The 17,221-nt window shown below is 35.2% G+C and overlaps 1 protein-coding gene across 3 annotated transcripts; it reads right to left on the bottom strand.

Annotated features, from left to right (window-relative positions):
- Positions 1 to 4,402: 4,402 nt before the first annotated feature.
- Positions 4,403 to 12,405, bottom strand: LOC110096066 (transcription factor PCL1). 3 transcript variants are annotated; one of them, XM_020821835.2, is made up of 3 exons: positions 11,316 to 12,405; positions 9,483 to 9,560; positions 4,407 to 6,957 (listed from the first exon to the last, which is right to left on the bottom strand). In XM_020821835.2, exons 1-2 carry the CDS (start codon positions 12,217 to 12,219, stop codon positions 9,523 to 9,525), a joined length of 942 nt encoding a protein of 313 aa, XP_020677494.1. In that variant the 5' UTR covers positions 12,220 to 12,405; the 3' UTR covers positions 4,407 to 6,957; positions 9,483 to 9,522. The 3 variants fall into 3 exon arrangements, 2 of the variants coding, with proteins under 2 accessions (XP_020677494.1, XP_020677495.1); XR_003701749.1 differs by having other exon boundaries at positions 4,403 to 6,957; positions 9,483 to 12,405; XM_020821836.2 differs by lacking the exon at positions 9,483 to 9,560.
- Positions 12,406 to 17,221: the final 4,816 nt, after the last annotated feature.

The raw sequence follows: 17,221 nt of genomic DNA, 5'->3' as shown, positions 1-17,221 counted from the left end.
GATGAATCTTCAATCTTCACTTCCCTATATTCTTAGGATAAGATCAACAATATAATATTGCTCATCTTATTCATTTTTATGTCATTTGAATATTAATTCTCTTCCTTTAATATATTTGTCTTATCCTTATTATCATATAGAGTTCTTTTGGAAGCAATATATTATTCCTTCTAGAACAAATTATTGGCACTTAGGTAAATGTTGTATTCAGTCTTTTTGTCACCCCCATGCATCCTATCTACTTATATTCATGATCCTACTCCTCCAATGCCTTTGCCCTCACAAACTCCTATAATATGAGTGTCAAGCTCTCTCTTTTCTACATTCTCTCTACTGAGGACAAATGTTCCTGAAGGAGATGAAGCTTTAAATTTGACTCTTATGGGATTGACCCTTCAACAGCACCCTCCTTCATGCAACTCAAAACCGATAGAAACTCAAATTTACTTTCATTCTTCTATCTCTTATAGAAGATTTCTTTCTCTTTAAATTTAATTGTGCGGACAATTTCAATATGGCGTATAATGGTTCTTATTTGATCAGACTTTTATCTTGCAAATGTGGGTATCATTTTTCTAGCAAGACTAAGTTGATTTCAAAAAAAAAAAAATCTTGTAGGTTAAATTCCCGAAGTTTCCTGTTTGCTATTGGAATGAGAATGGTTCGCAAAGATCAGTGGTAAAAGTGGAAGCCCCTTAGTTGTATAATCCCTCATGCATTCCAAATCTAGGCTCACTTTACCAAGAGTGATGTGGACAAATTAAATGTTGGATGAACTGTGTTGATTTAATATTTTTTAGACAAATATGTACAATTAGTATTAATTATCTCGAAGGATAAACTAACACTTGTATTGTCGATTTGAGAAAAGAAATAATTTTACTATCATATATGAACCCAGGATAGGAGATGTAACAGTTATCCCTAAGGATAATATCTACATCCACCTATCATTTCAAATACAAAATTAACCGGAGATTGGTTTGATCAACATCCTGAGATTTTTCCCCTCTTAGTGAGCTAAGAGAGTGTTTATTTTATGCTAGGATCTTGAGTTCCTATAGAGGCAAGCCTCTATAGTCAATTATATCTCCGAAGAAAAAACTTTCGATTAAAGTGTAGATTAAAATCTAAACTTATAATACAATAATGCGTAAGCAAGTTGCCTTAGATTGTTTGAAAATACCAATTGTCATTTCCAAAATTATTGAATTGTACAAAAAATGAATTGATATTTAACAAATATATGTATTTATTATTTATTAGGATATGAGGTTTGTACATACGACTAGGCTTATGCTTGCTTAGAATGAACAGCCAACTAACAACCTAATCCACAAACAATCATCATAGGTTAAATGCAGGATAAAGGTAATTCTATCCTAAGGGTTCAAAGGAGTAAATCAGACTCCAAATTAGAAACTCTAGATGAATCTTCACTTTAAGTTCAAGTGACACTAGCGAGAAGACTCACTAAGAACTCTATATTTTATGTTATTTAACTAACTTAACTAATTTTTTAACCACCAAAATTCTGAAGAAATTTTGACAGCATAACGACCCTAACAATCGAAGAACTATGGTAGCCCTGTCGCTTAGGCCCCTCATACCTTGTTATTGGTTTATGTGCTAGGCTAGTGTGCGTTGCACCAAATAAAATGCACGTATGTATGCGTGTGAAGATAAAGGTGTTCGTATATATAGTACCCAGTACTGTATCATCCTAAGGCTTATAAATGAAATGCAATCATCCCCCATATATGATAGATGGCTACATAAAGCCTCAATGTTTTATTAAATGATTTATTAGGGATAGAGAAGGGAACCTTTAATCCAATACATATGCTCTCCAAGCGGAGTCAAGCATAATGTATAGGGTTAGCAATTTATTAATATTTGATTAAGTGTTGTAAAAATTTATACACTCATGTCTTATGCCTTCCATGAGTGAAAGCTAGCATTTTGTATAAAATCATTAATTTGTTATTAATGATTTATTAAATTCCTTAATCAAATATGTAAGTGCCCTTCCAAAAGGAATCAAGCACCACATAAAGGGACTAGGTGGTTTAGATGTTTTAAAGGCTTTAAAATTTAATGTTGAAACACCCTCAAAATGGAATTAAGCATCAAATATGAAAGTCTTAATATTTATATAATAAAGATTAATTATCAAATAAATTATCATATTAAAATTTTTTATGCATAATATTTTGTTGAAATTTTTTTCTGATTTCTATTGAATTATTTGAAATTTTCAATTAATTATTAAAAGTTTTAATTAATTTTAATTAATTATTTAATTTTATTTAATTTGAATTATAATTAAATAATAATTATTTGAATTATATTATTATTATTGATTAATTATATTAAGAAATTGATTATTTAATTTAAATTGAAATTAAAAAATTTTTATTTAATTTTTATTTGAATTTCTTTTATATTTTTGAATTTTTTTTTATTTTAAATAATTTATTTAACAAATATTTAATTGAAGGTAATTAATTATCAATTAAATTAAATAAAAATTAATTTTGTATTTTAATTTTTACTGATTGTATGATTGATTTAAAATTGATTAAAGTTGATTGTATACTTTTATAAAATTTATTTGATTTATTAGAATTTATTGAAATCTAACCCTTAATGAATGGTTAAACTCAATTGATTGTTGCTTTGAGGTCAATTAGTGTCAAATTAAGGGTTTATTTAATTCTTAATGTGCTTGGTTACTCTATGTTTACTATGTTTAAAGTTTCACTCTTATTGAGTATATATGTGGATCCTAAAGATGTGCCTAAGTTCATTAGATACACCTTAATTATTATTCTTAAATGATCAAAATCACTAACCCTTTGGCATATATGTAAATCATCAAATCGAAATAATTATGGTATCCAAAGACTGAGAGAATAAGCATTATTGAGTTTCCAAATATTAGAGTTAAATCATAACCTAATTATTTGAAAATTCAAATAATGAACAATCATGCATCAATTTAATCAATCATGTGTGTAATTTTTTAGAAGTCTCCATCGCGCTCTGCTAGGGTTTCGCCCATGGCGGCACCTGTTATGTTGCCGGCTTGTGGCGTCTATGATTTGTTTCTCTTCGTTTTTCTTTGCTTCACTTTGTATTCTCTCTTGGCGCCCTATCTTTCATCGCAATTTTCCACCTCTGACTGCTCGTTGGTTGGAATGGTGGTAAATCGCATGAAGGATCCTAATTTTTTAGATGGTAAATCTTATTCTCACTCCTTTCTTGAGGCCCCTTTCTGGGGCTTCGTCTTTGATGGTATTTCCCAAGCTTAAATACACTACATATCGTTGTTTACTTTCACAGTGGATTTTAGAAGGAGAGGTTCTCACTTTAGCAGCGTCATTCAGGTTCTCCCTGATTAGTTCTTTCCTTGATCACCGATCATCCATCGATGTCATTCGTAATTTTTTCTTTCACCTCAAACTCATTGGAGTTTTTTCTATTACTTTGCTTGATGTTAAGCATTTGCTGATTAAATTGAGCAAGGATTTAGATTATAGTCAGATATTTTCTCATCTCTCTTATTACGTGAATAATTGTCCTATGAGGCTTTCCAAATGGTCCCCCTTTTTTACGTCAATGTGGAATCTCCTGTCATTCTAACTTTGGTTTCTTTCCCTAACTTATGCCCCTATTTCTTCTCTCCTCATATTCTTCATGGGTTAGGGTCGTTGTTTGGAAGACTATTAAAAACGGACAATGCGGCTGCTATCAGATCATGTTCATCTGTTGCTCCTGCTCTCGTGAAAATTGACATTACGAAATAATACCCTGACCATATATGGCTTGGCCCCAATATATTTGGGTATGTCCAATCGATTAAAATGGAGGATTTTCTCTCATATCATGTTCATCATAAGTCCCTTGATCATTCAAATTTGAAATGTGTTGTTTTGTATCCTAATCGTATTGTGAATTCTAAGATTGCTACCAATAATCTTGCTATTGTGGTTGATGCTGTAACCGCAGTGGATGATGTTTTTGCCTGATATTCAAACCCATTCGATTCTGCTGCTTTGCCTACCGACAATTTGGGGGTCAGTTTAATGGGTGGTGATGATGATCGAGGTGCTTTTAATCATTTTATCTTCCCCTGTTTTGAATAATGATGTTAATGGCATTATCTTCGCACGCCTTCATTTCGATAATAGATGACTTTACTTTCTTATATACGCATAACTCTTTAAAACATATTCTTTCCAAAACATCATTAACTTGCCAAAAGAAAGGATCAAATATGGCTTCTCATTACCATCAACTTCCACTTAGCATTATCATCGATGTTCACTTGACATTGCCGTAATTCAACTCTCCTTTGCTTGGAAGGGGGCAGTAAAATGAGTTAATTGATGATGGAATGTATGAAATAAAATTATAAAGTCTCATTATAACTAGCAAAACCTTACAGAAAAATAAGAAGTATCAGTAATGTTGCTTACGCTCAGAGATGGCGCATTCTATAAATATACAGTAAGGAAAAAATTTGCATGATTAAGACTTCGTTTGGGACGACTTTCTCATGCTTCTTAAAGTAAATTTTTAGTACAAAAATTAAAATTTTTTACTAGAATGCTACTTTTAAAAGCAGTAAGAAAACCATCCCAAATGAAGCCTAAGTGTAAGTGTAAGCCCTTATGCACTCTTAGCACATAGATATCTGCGCATATCAATAATATCTTCGAGCACCATCCAAGATCTTATGGTTGAAGACTAAACCTTAGAGGAAGATCATCGGCTAGGATTGAGAGGAAACTTACCTGTATCTTCCATTCGGATGAATCGGAAAACTTGTTGACATGCAAAAAGTTGAATCCATTTTGACGTTCGATGACCATAATTGAATTTCCACTTGGCTTGAATGGGGTCAAGAAAATAAGTTAAATAACGATGGAATGCAAAAATTGGTGCGTTTCAAAGGGTAATGTTGCCCTTTCCTTGACCATAAAATAATTTAAAAATGACACTCTGAAGGATATCCGACGCATGGATAAGTAGTTGCAGTTTTCATGTATGTTAATCTAATTTGAAAGCAAGAAACTTCAACATGTTTGTCAACTTGTTTTGTTCACTAGCCCTAAATGAAAGTAAGTTGAACGAGCAGTATGAATGGAAGCTCGCAAGTGCATATCTAAAAAACCAATAATTTGTTAGAAAGGATGACCGCAGGAGAAGGGAAGGGTGGTGGTTTTGTCATTTAAGCTTCGTTTGGGACGGCTTTCTTCCTGTTTCATAAAGCAACTTTCTAGTTAAAAATCAAAATTTTAATACTAAAAAACTATTTTAAGAAGCAGTAAGAAAGCCGTCCCAAACGAAACCTTAGTATGCAAGTGAAGCCAATAAGTACCCTATAATCAACATAAGCAGACTTGAAATTTTACTTTCGTTAACAGCTTTTAACAATGTGCAAAACCTTTCAACGTAATCTTCTTCCTGAGCATCAAAAAGTGGCACACCATTAAGATTATATTATCATAGTCCTCTCCACTCAGAAAAAGAGCAGACAACTATTGGAGGGTGTGTCGCCGGATTATTGAATTCCCACCATGTTCTCCATGCTTCAACGGGGTAGGTCAACTTCACTGATGACATTATAGTGTCATAAACATACTTAAATATTTAAATAATGAAAAAATAAATAAAGGAAAAAGATCAAACAAAATGAAAAACATAAGGCAAATGTAAAGACTTTTTTAACTGCAAAAAGTTTGGGTTAAAGGAAACATGACAATGTCACCATTGTTGCTGAGCTAGTAATCTCCTCTGCATAGTCAATTAAGTCACAAGCTTGCAAGACGAATGCAAACTCAGTCACTAGAGAGCTTATAGGCTCTAATTTCACTGCCCAATTGTTGCAAAAACACATTTACCTAGATTAGAAATTCTTTAAAGAAATCTAAAACAAAACATAGTAGAAAAACAAATTGTTCTCTTTTATATTAAACCGTAAATGCCCAATCTAGTTATCTTTTTAGCAAATGTTGCACTGAAGTATTTTGCAATCTCCTTTTACCTAACACATAAATTTGAATTCTCTTTTATGATCTAGACAAAGAAGTAAAAACTAAACCTTGTTGAAAAATCTTCTGATATGACAACAATGATGAGGACAATAAGCCAGAAAGAACTACAGACTAGAAATAGGCAGACCAATCAAATAAGGAATGCCTTAGAACTCCTGCTCCAACCAATACAAAAGAGTTATAAAACAAGAACTCCTTTCTCCTAGGATCATATTGCCTTCTTCTTTGACCCTCAGAGGTCTCTCAGTTTAGATCCATCCTTTAAGCAAGGAGTCCCAGTCAGAGCTCAATCACCATTACCTCAGTATCGCCCAAGTTTGGAGCGTAGCTCCTTTAAAAGACCTTCTTGATAGTTACACATCAATTTAGTAGGTAAACCTAGCTCCTATAGTGGTTTGGGAAGATAATCCCAGCCCAATTCCCAAACTAGTTGGCCCAAAATGTCAATAAGAGTTTAGCACAATTGAGGTTTATTCCATATTTTGGCCCACATTTATACAACCTTAGGAGAATTATATAATAGGAAGTATACAAAATCAAGAGCAAAAATTTAGTTATATGATTAATTACAAAAAAAAGAGTACACAAAAAGGCGAGGTGACATTCATGAGCACGCAACTCAATAAAGTGCTAAGCAAAGAGCCGAGCAAACCATAATTTGTGGAGATTAATTTTCAATAAATTATATACATGTATTATCTAAAAATTGATACTACTGGTCAAGAAGTATCAGCTTGCTTACAAGAAATTGATGTTTTTAATCTAGTCAATGTCTTCGTAAATGTTTGCCACTTGAAGGTTTGTGAAGATGTGAGGAGGAAAAATAATGAGTAGAGAAGCCTTCCCGAATTGAGTAACAATCATCTTCAATATGCTTGATCCTCTCATGACATACCTGATTGACAACAATGTGGATGGTAGTCGTATTGTCAACATGTAGAATAGTGAGACTTTCTTGAGAAAAATCAAGTTAGAAAAACAGTCCACACTAAGTTATTACTTAACTCTTCCATGAGAGCAATGAGTCACCAAGAAACATATACCACATGAAACTAATTGCCAAGTATCAGAACACCCTGTCCAATCCGCATCACTATATCCCACCATGTGACTATAGGGAAAGAATAAACTACTACTCCGATGGTAGTCAAATGTAAGTGACAAATTCTACATGTATTGACTTACTTGCTAGATTGTGAAGGAAATATATAGTCAAGTAATGGTCAAATAGCTTAGATTACCTACCAATTATCGTTATGCAGAGATTAAAAAAAATATCACCTTCCTCACTAGGATACTTTGGTTTTACTTCTAATGGAGCATTCTTAGGAGAAGCATTTTGAAGACCCACTAAGTAATCAAATCATGTGTATATTTATGTTGGTTTAAGATAGTACGAAAAGAATCCGTGTGTACTTTCAAACCTAAGAAGTAAGTGAGGCCCTGAGATTTTTCATATAAAACGTGACTTAAGGATGTTGTTGAAGATAATTAATTATAGCCAAATATGTCCCATTCATCTAAACCTATAGAATGGCAATTCCATTAGATGTTATACAAAGTAATAATGAAGAATCATACTTGTTTAGTGTAAAAAAAAGGTGGAGTAAAATAAACGGAAATTTATCAAATCATGCATAGAGAGGCTATTTCAAACCATATAGGGAACACTTTAGTTTACATATTGTCATAGGAGTAGAGACATACGGCTCTTGAAATTTTCATTTGGATATCTTCCTTAAAATCATCATGAAGAAAGACATTTTTAATATCCATCAAGTGCAGTATACAACATTATAAAACAACAATTGAGATAATCATTCATATGATGATCATCTTTGCTACAGAAGAAAATATTTCTTTATAATCAATCATACATTCATTCTTGTTTCTAAAGACAACCAACCATGCTTTACAGCGATCCAAAGTGCCATCAGAGCAAAGTTTGATTGAGTAAACTTATTTGCATTTGAAGGGCTTCATATTTAGAGGATACTAAACAATCTCCGATGTACAATTATACTGAAAAGCCTAAAGTTCTTCAGCCAAAGTTTCTTTCCAACAATCATGTCTAGTAGCCTCTGAATAGCTTGAAGGAATAGGAATTAAGGCCAATGTGAAGAAAAAATCATACCTATAAGGATAAGATATTCTAAAAAATATTTATGAACCAAGATAGAAACCTTAAAAGGAAGCTCAAGTGGTTAATTAATTTGGGCAAGCTTAGGTGGCGGATCAATTGGCAAAAGTTCAAGTGAAAGATTTGACTCAAAATTTCATAGAGTTGGACACTTTCTTTCATGCACAAATTTAGGTTTGAATGTTTCGAGACTAGAATTATAATCAACGACATTAGACAAAACATTAATTTCTAGTAGAGGCTCAACAATAGGAGAGAAAAAAATGACATTCAAAGAATAAAATGTGTGGGGAGATTTGAAAACTTTTGGAGCCTAGATCATAACACACATAGAATTTATCAAAAATGTCCTAGCCCATAAATATAAATATTAGATTGAGCTGAAAATTTATGACATTCATATACGAGCAAATGAATAAAATAGACAAACCAAATGTGTAAATCATTAAAGTTTGGATCTTTCTAAAAGAGATGATGAAAAGAAGAGTCAAATTTCAAAATACAAGAGGATAATATATTAATAAGCTAGATTGTTGAGCTTAATGCTTTGACTAAAATTTTAGGCGAAACTGAATATTCCAGCAATAAGATTTGAACAACATGAGGTTGCGATTTTTACATTCGACAACACCATTTTGTTAAAAGGTAAAAGTGCATGATCTCTAAAAATAATTTTCTTATTTGAAGAAAGTTATGAAACTCAAGTGACATAAATTCACCTTTAGAATCATATTTTAATATTTTATATGTGATGAAAATTAAGCCTCAACATAAACAACAAATTTTTAAAAAATCATAAACACTTCATATTTCTGACGAAGAAAGAAAATCCATGTATCTTATTGTAATCTTTGATGAAAGTTCTAAGGTATTTATAATTTCTATGTAAAATAACATGAGTGATGCCCCAAACATCATTATGAATCAATATTTCTAACGAAGAAAGTAAATCCATATACATTTGTTGTAATCACTAATAAAAGTTGCTAAATATTTATAATTTATCTATAACATAACATAATGGATACCACATACATCAATATGAATCAAATAAAAATACTTTTCAACATAACTACCACGTGATAGAAAAGAAAAACTTTTGCTCTTCTCTAATTTGCAAGTTAGAGGTGTTAGATGAAATAGGAGAAGTAAAATAATTATTATTTTTCTAATAAACTAAAATTTATTAAATGAGATATAATAATAGTAATTGAATGACCTAATATGTTATATCAAAGATCAATATTTTGATATATCATAGTACATGATGATGAAACCACCTTCGAAATGGAAGGATAAAAAGAAAATAGTTGTCCAACTTTAAACTCCTTCATGAGTATTTTGCTCATCTCTTGATCCTGCAGAGTGCAACCATTACGAGAAAATCAAACATCAAAGTTATTATCAACCAATCTTTTTACTGAAATGATAGTAGTTGATAGTATATGAGATATGAGAATATCTTTCACTACATGATTAACATGCCCAATAGTTTTGATAGATAATTGATTATCATTAGCAACATGAATAAATGATCCATGCCATGGTCAAATATTATCAAACAGATGTAGTGTCAGTCATTAATTAAAAGCACTAGAATCCACAAACCAATATGAAGAGAGTAGCGCATTCATACTTAGAAGCCCTAAAGTAATTAAAGATTTAATTATCATCAATTGAACTATCTCAAGGGTAACATCAGATTTGTCTAAGGGCTTCTAAACCTACAACCTAAATATTATAGTGATTACTTATGTTAAATTTGATTATCGATTATGCTAATGTTTTCAATATACCTTGATCACATGCCCAACTTCTCATGATATATGCTAAACCTTATTTGCACAATTAGCATGAACATGTACGAAATTCTTGCAAGTGTAACATTGTATCAATGCATGCCTTTTTATTCTTCACATGAGCTGCATATGCAACATCAATCTTGTATGATTGAATTTGAAATATAATTTGCATCGCAAGCCTATGCTTCCAACAAATAAGTCTCTAAAGCACACCACCAAAGATGAAGTGTCATGATTCGTCAAATTGGAACGAACCAGCTCAAATTCAAGATGAAGTTTTATCATTAATTGAAGTCATTTGCTTTGTTCAAGAACCTCTTGAATAAAAAAATTACATTCATAAGGTACTTTTGCATAGATTATATCATATCAGCTAATTCTAATTAAAAGTTTTGAAGCCCAAAAATAATCCTTAATTGAGAAGCCTCCTTACGTTTGGTATACTATCTTCATTGTAAACTTTTTAGAAATATTCTTATATATTCTTTTTGTTTTATATGGCCTCAAATAAGGAAAAATAGCATGATCAACAAATCCTAAGGTCCAAGTCATGACGTTTGACACTTCATTTTGCCATTGATCCAATTTTGGAGATTTAGAGAGAATATGATCACTTCCATCAACATGATCCCATAACTTTTTTCCCATAACAAAGAATCAAAATTAAAATTTTATGTAGAATAATTTTTATTTAAGAGTTAAACACCAAAAATATCCAAATTATTAGTGGCTGTGTTTGTTATATTTCGCAAGATATGAACATTCCTCACAACAGAGAGATATGATCTTTTTAGAGATATGGAATTACTAAAATTAGAGCCAAGAATGGTTGAAAATAGAAGAAGCTTCAAGTAGAGAACTATCTAGTGTTATTCACCTAAGAAATCGGGAGTCGTATAGTGAGCAAATTCGCTATTAATACCAATGGTTGGGTTGTGACTGATCACAAGCAAGCCAGCTTAGGATGTGCAAGCGATTCTCGTATAGGGCAAGCTAGAATGCTTCTTGCAGTTCACCAACAAGATCAACAGTGAGATTAGAGATCCGCGATAGAAGGCTTTGAGATTAATAACAAGATCGATGATCAGGAAACCAGGAGAGATTATAGATATGGGTGCATGGAATGAAATATTAAAGTTTATAGGATTGTATGGGTGTAATTTTATATAAGTGGTAGGAATGTGATGTTAAAGTTTTAGATGTAAGATATATAACTAGCATAAAATAAAATAGTATGTAGGTAAATCCCCCTTTATTTATAATTGCGCGAAACATAACGATAAGAAACAATCGACCCAAAATTGAAATCACCTGCCCAATTATTCGCCCCATAAGGATTATGAGCATCAAATCCATGGCATGACATGCCTCCCTGATGATTATTTAACGGAACCACACCATGGGACGGATGATGTGGAATGGCGTAGATTGGCATTGGGATCATCGTCGGCACGTTGTAAGGCATAGGCATTGACGGCGGCCGCGGCTGCTGCTGCAGCTCCTGTAGGTTTTGCTGCACGGTAGTAGATGCAAAGACATGATCCGAGGAAGAAGGGCCCTCATTAGAAAACCCCTGCATCCGCTTGAGGTAGAGTCTGTACTTCTGGAGGTGGCTCGCAACGTTCTCCCTAGTTAACCCATCCACGTTCATCAATTGCATAATGGTTTTGGGGACCGCGTTCTTGATGCCCAGATGGGCGATCACGTCCACAAACCTCTTGTGAAGCTGCGGCGTCCAGACCAGCCGCGGTCGTTTCAGAGCCCGCTGGTCGTCCACGGAATTTTCCCCATGTAGGGCAGACGAATCAACAGCCTCCTCGGGTCCAAGTTCCGGCAGCCTTCCCGAGGTTTCCGAAAGAGGAGATTCCTCCGGATCTTCAGCTTCGAGAACCATGAAGCAGTTTCCATCATCAGCTGCACCACCGGATGCTAAGGGCTTCAGCGATCCATTTAGAGGAGAAGAAGCGGAGGGTTTACGGCGGACCGAGAGACTGGAGATGGTGTGTTGACTAGCTCTATGAACTTCGAGCATGGTTTTAAGTTCAGCAGGGGGGATACTGAAGGCCGATGCGAGCGCCGGCGGAACCAGAGGCAAAGAAAGAGGAGTGAGATCATCTCCACTTGGCAGCCCATCCTCCCAATCGATTATCCGATCCTCGTCGCTTCCTCCTTCGCCGTCGATTCCGACAACGTTCTGGTTGGCATCCTTCCCCATCGCAAGACTAATCAATCAATCTTATTAGAAGCGGTCGTAGAGATTTCCTCTAGAACTAAAAATTTCTATCGGAAATTGCAGAACTAGGGTTTCCGATCAACGACGAACCTTCGCCGGTAGTGGTCCTAGTGGATGAATGAAGAGAAATGGACGCGAGGGTAGACGACTAGAGAGTGGGGAGCCTTTTCTGGAAATAAATAATCAGGTAGCCAGAAAAGGGAGCCTTTTCTGATTATTTATTATTAAAAATTAGACAATCAGGCCGTGCCAACTGTCCACGTGGGCTGCTTGGGCGAGAACCAGGATTAGGAATTGCGGCCGGATCTCGACGCAAGGCTGCGAATATACCCAGAAGGGCTTTACGTGGCGGGCCCAAGTGGTTCCTCCAACTATAAAAGATGACGTGTCATAATAGGATGATTTGCAGTGCCAGTTGTAACGACGAGACCCTTTTTTGGGGGGAGGAAAGCTGTTCGCTGTTAGTTGACGAACAGCAGTAGTTATAGGATACTTAGCTGAATGAGCGGTCGAGATGTGATCAGGCGTGATAAGTGGACCCGTTGATGCGACATTTGATATGCTGTAAGTGCGGTCTTCCAATTAGACAATAGAATCAGATCTATGGGTGGATTCGGTTACTTTTAGATGACCATATGTACTTATGAAATAAATTTATATTTGATATATCATAAAAAAATTATCTTGATTGTCATGAATTTTGAAGCAAAATTAAGTTGGAAGCTTCAAGAATTAAAATTGAGACCATCCTAATTCTGATTTATGCAAACTTACAATTGAACCAAGCGTCTTGGAAACACGAACCCAACGACACCAAAATCAACCCAATTCGAGCCCAAATGAGTCCAAATCAAAAAACCAGAAGCACTTTTAGAAGGATCAAACCATAATTTTGGGTTACCAAACGGTCTCCAATCGTGAAATGCTTATAGTTGAATCGAGAGGCTCGACGAGACGAATCCAACAAGCCTAAGATCATCAAATTCTAATATCATTAAGATAGTCAAACGTCCATTGAACGGTGCATGATCGCAGGAATCAATATCGAACGTCCATCCGAATCACTCCCAATTTATCATTGGTCTTCCACTTATTTACAAGTCATGTCACTCAAGAATTCTATAAATAGAACATCTTTTCCTCTTGAAAAGAGTGGAAGAACCAAGCAAGAAGAAGAGAAAACAAGAAATGAATGAGGGAAGAAGCTTCTCCTCGACCATCGTCGAAGTTCCGCTCGACTTTTAAGTGACGTCGAAATTTCACCCGACTTTCAAGTGACATCGGAGTTCTGTTTGACTTTCAAGTGACGTCGGAGTTCCACCCGACTTTCAAGTAACGCAAGAATTACACCTGATCTCCAAGTGACGCTGGAATTCTGTCTGATCTCCAAGTGACTCTGGGATTATGTCCGACGACCCAACATCATTGAATTTCAATTTCTCGTTTGTAACTAAATTTCAACCCGGGAGTTGATTATTGTAATATGATCGTCCTAAATTTTAAGGACGAATCAACCTCTTGTAACTCAAGCAAATACTAGTATAATTCTTTTCAACTAGGTATGGCCTCGTGATTTTTCCCTTTCCAGGATTTACACATAAAAATCTTGATGTTTTATTTCTCTTCTATTTGTGTGCTGGCTATCCATACAATGCTGAGACAAAAAAAATCTAATTCTACTATCATATATATTCTAGCCCGCAACAATATCATAATATAAATAACGATGAAATTAAAATTATTAAAAATTTAATAAAAGAAAACAATATTCTCATGTATTAAATTCATTGTTTTAAAAATCAGATTGGATCGGCCGATTCAATCACAAATTGATCAGATGGCCGGTCCGATCCAGCTTGCAAAATCAACTTCATATCAAAATTGAATTGAACATGCAAAAATTGGTTGTTCAACCAGTGAACTGATCTGAGTTAGAAAAACCAGCTGATTCTTTAAAAAAAAATTGTTTTAATTAAATTTTAAACAATATATTTTAGTTTATTAAATTCTTTTACTTTTTTTAATTTTTTTATTAAATGTGATGATCAATTACATCATAATATATACATATTATCTCAAATATTTCACGTAATGTGTTTAATAAAAGGTGTGTACTTCACATCATATAAAGATAAAAGACAACTATCTCAAACTTCTCCTATGATCTGGAACAAAATAAGTTGCATGAATAATTTAGAATGTAAATTTGATCTTTTGTCATAGTAAATCTCATCTATAATGGTTATTGAGATGATTTATAATCTTTTATGAAAACATAAAGAAAAATTGCGCTAAAGTAGCCAATCACTTTGAGTTATCATTTATAATTGGATCAAAATCAAAGTAGTTCTTATTTTAGGGTTTAATTGAATCCACTAGTATTTGTAGTCACGACAATACTACAAATTTACGCGGTCCCCAACACACAAACAGATAAGAGAGAGGATGTAACATTCATAAGAGACACTATTATTTTTACGTGGAAACCCCTTAAAAGGGAGAAAAACCATGAGGCCTAGCCCAGTTTAAATGAATCCACTAGTATTTGTAGTCGATTACAAATGAGTCCCTTCTTTAGGATATGCATTGGCTTGATGCCACAAATATACATCATATAGAGCACATTACATGGTGGGAGTTACATAGACATGTTTATTTGGTTGGCAGGACCATAATTGATGGGATAGAGGTCAGAAAGACCATAATAGGCAAGAGACCAGGGTCAGAAAGATCGTTGTTTGGTGATGGAGGTCAAAAGGACCATAATATGCAAGAGACAGGGTTCCGAAAGACCGTAGTAGTAGTGTGGTACTCTGGTAGAACTCAGGGCATCAGGTGTTGTCCTAACAGAAGTTCGGGCTATAGGTGATGGTCCGGTAAAAGTCCGAGCCTCGGGTGGTTGTTCGACGACAGTCCGGGCATCAGATGGTGGTCGGTGGAAGTCCAGGTCTCAGGTGGTGGTTCAATGGAAGTTCGTGCTTCGGGTGGTGGTCCGGTGGAGCAACGACGTCGGACGGTAGTCCGATGGAAGTCCTGGCCTTAGGTGGTGGCCTGGTGGAGTACAGGGCCTCAAGTGGGGGCTAGGTGGAGCATAGGGCCTCAAGTGGTGGTATGACGAAATTCTGGGCCTCAAGTGGTGGTCCAGCGGAGCAACGACGTCAGGAGGTAGTTCGGCTAAGGTGGGGCCTCAAGTGGTGGTCCGGCGAAGGAGAGAGCCTCGGGAGGTGGTACGACGGAGCAACGACGTCAGGCGGTGGTCCAGTGGAGGTGAGGGACTCAAGTAGTGGTCCAGTGGAGCAACGATATCAGGCGGTGGTCCGGCGGGGGTGAGGGCCTCAAGTGGTGGTCCGGCGGAGCAACAATGTCAGGCGGTGGTCCGGCGGAGGTGAGGACCTCAAGTGGTGGTTCGACAAATGTCTGGGCCTCAGGTGGCGGTCCAGCGGAGCAACGACGTTAGGCGGTGGTCCGGCAGAGGTGAGGGCTTATAGTGGTGGTTTGACTGAAGTCTGGGCCTCAGATGATTGTCCGGCGGAGCAACGACATCATGCAGTGGTCCGGCGGAGGTGATGGCCTCAAGTGGTGATCCGGCGAAGGTCTGGAGATGGCCCAAAGACACTCCGGCGGTTGGTCGACAGTGGTCCAGCGGAAGTCCAGCGGTGGTCGAGGAGGAGCTTCTTCCTTCTCTTCCTTCCCTTCTTCCTTCTTCTCTTCATTCTTTGGTCCCTTTCAAGAGAAATGAGGGGTCTGTTTAAAGATTTTCTGAATTGGCATGGCCCGTAAATTTGTGAGAGATCATGGGAAAATGTGGAGTGGTTCAATGGACGGTCGATATTGAATCCCTTGATTATGGACCATTCGTCAGACATTTAAAGATCTTAATGGTGTCGGAATTTGGCGATCTTAGGCTCGTTGGAGTTGTCTCGTCGAGCCGCTCGATTCGACTATAATCATGTAATGTTTGGAAACTGTGATTCGAACCTTCCAACTGCACTTCGAGTCCTTGATTTGGACTCATTTGGGTTCGGATTGAGTTGAATTTGGTGTCGTTGGGTTTGTATTTCCGAGACGCTCAGTTCGACTATAAGTTTACTGAAATTGGAGTTCAGATGATCCCATATTTAATTTTTGAAGTTTCCGATTTAATTTTTGCCTTGAGATTCGTGCCCGATCAAGATAATTTTTTGACTGATATATCAATTCTAAATTTTATGAGGGTAAGATTTTTATTGAATTATACTTATGTTTCGTTTGCATATGTTTTATTATTTTCAAAAATTTGTCTAAAGTTGTTCTTGATAAAAAATTTATTGGACTAAAAATTTTCGTACAAAATGAAACTTTAGTTGGTCATACTGCAGCCACCCTTTTTTAACTTGATTATTATGATTTTTTATATCAAGAATTATTAATTGTTTTACTTTATTATTTATAAAACCATTATTTTGAGTTGTGGCTTTTGTTCAAATTTTTTAAAATCTTCCTTCTCATTCATTTATCTAATTTTGGCATTCTATAGTTGCTTTTATTTTTGGGCCTCATTATTCTACTCAATTGTAGATACTTGGAAGCTACAGTAAAGACCTTACGGGTATGGGCCTCGACTGTCTCATTAGCTCATTTTCATATTAAGCCCATTAAAAAAAAATTTAATCAACTCGGAAAATAGAAAATAATTCAAATCTTTAATAAAAACTCATTAGTAAATTATAAATTAAGCCCATGAAGAGAATATATGCTCTCAATTATACATTTTTTATCATCATATATTCAATTTTTTTATATTAAAACTTGATATATCAGTAAAAAATTATCTTGATCAGGCACGAATCTCAAAGAAAAATTGAGTTGTAAGCTTCAAAAATTAAATTGGAGACCATCTAAATTCCGATTTCACCAAACTTATAGTCGAACTGAGCGTCTCGGAAACACAAACCCAACGACACCAAAATCGACTCAATCCGAGCCCAAATGAGTCCAAATCAAG

The sequence above is a fragment of the Dendrobium catenatum genome, unplaced genomic scaffold (assembly GCF_001605985.2).
Source record: "Dendrobium catenatum unplaced genomic scaffold, ASM160598v2 fragScaff_scaffold_982, whole genome shotgun sequence".
NCBI classification, from domain to species: domain Eukaryota; kingdom Viridiplantae; phylum Streptophyta; class Magnoliopsida; order Asparagales; family Orchidaceae; genus Dendrobium; species Dendrobium catenatum.
The sequence above is the reverse complement of the archived record's forward strand: the minus strand, read 5'-3'. Positions and strand labels throughout refer to the sequence as shown.

What these genes read in the sequence shown, in the direction of transcription:
- LOC110096066 (XM_020821835.2), bottom strand. Translation starts at nt 12,219, where the DNA reads ATGGGGAAGGATGCCAACCAGAACGTTGTCGGAATCGACGGCGAAGGA. An exon ending in TGGGGCGAATAATTGGGCAG is followed by an intron (nt 9,561 to 11,315) that starts GTGATTTCAATT and finishes TGCACTCTGCAG; the next exon opens with GATCAAGAGATGAGCAAAAT.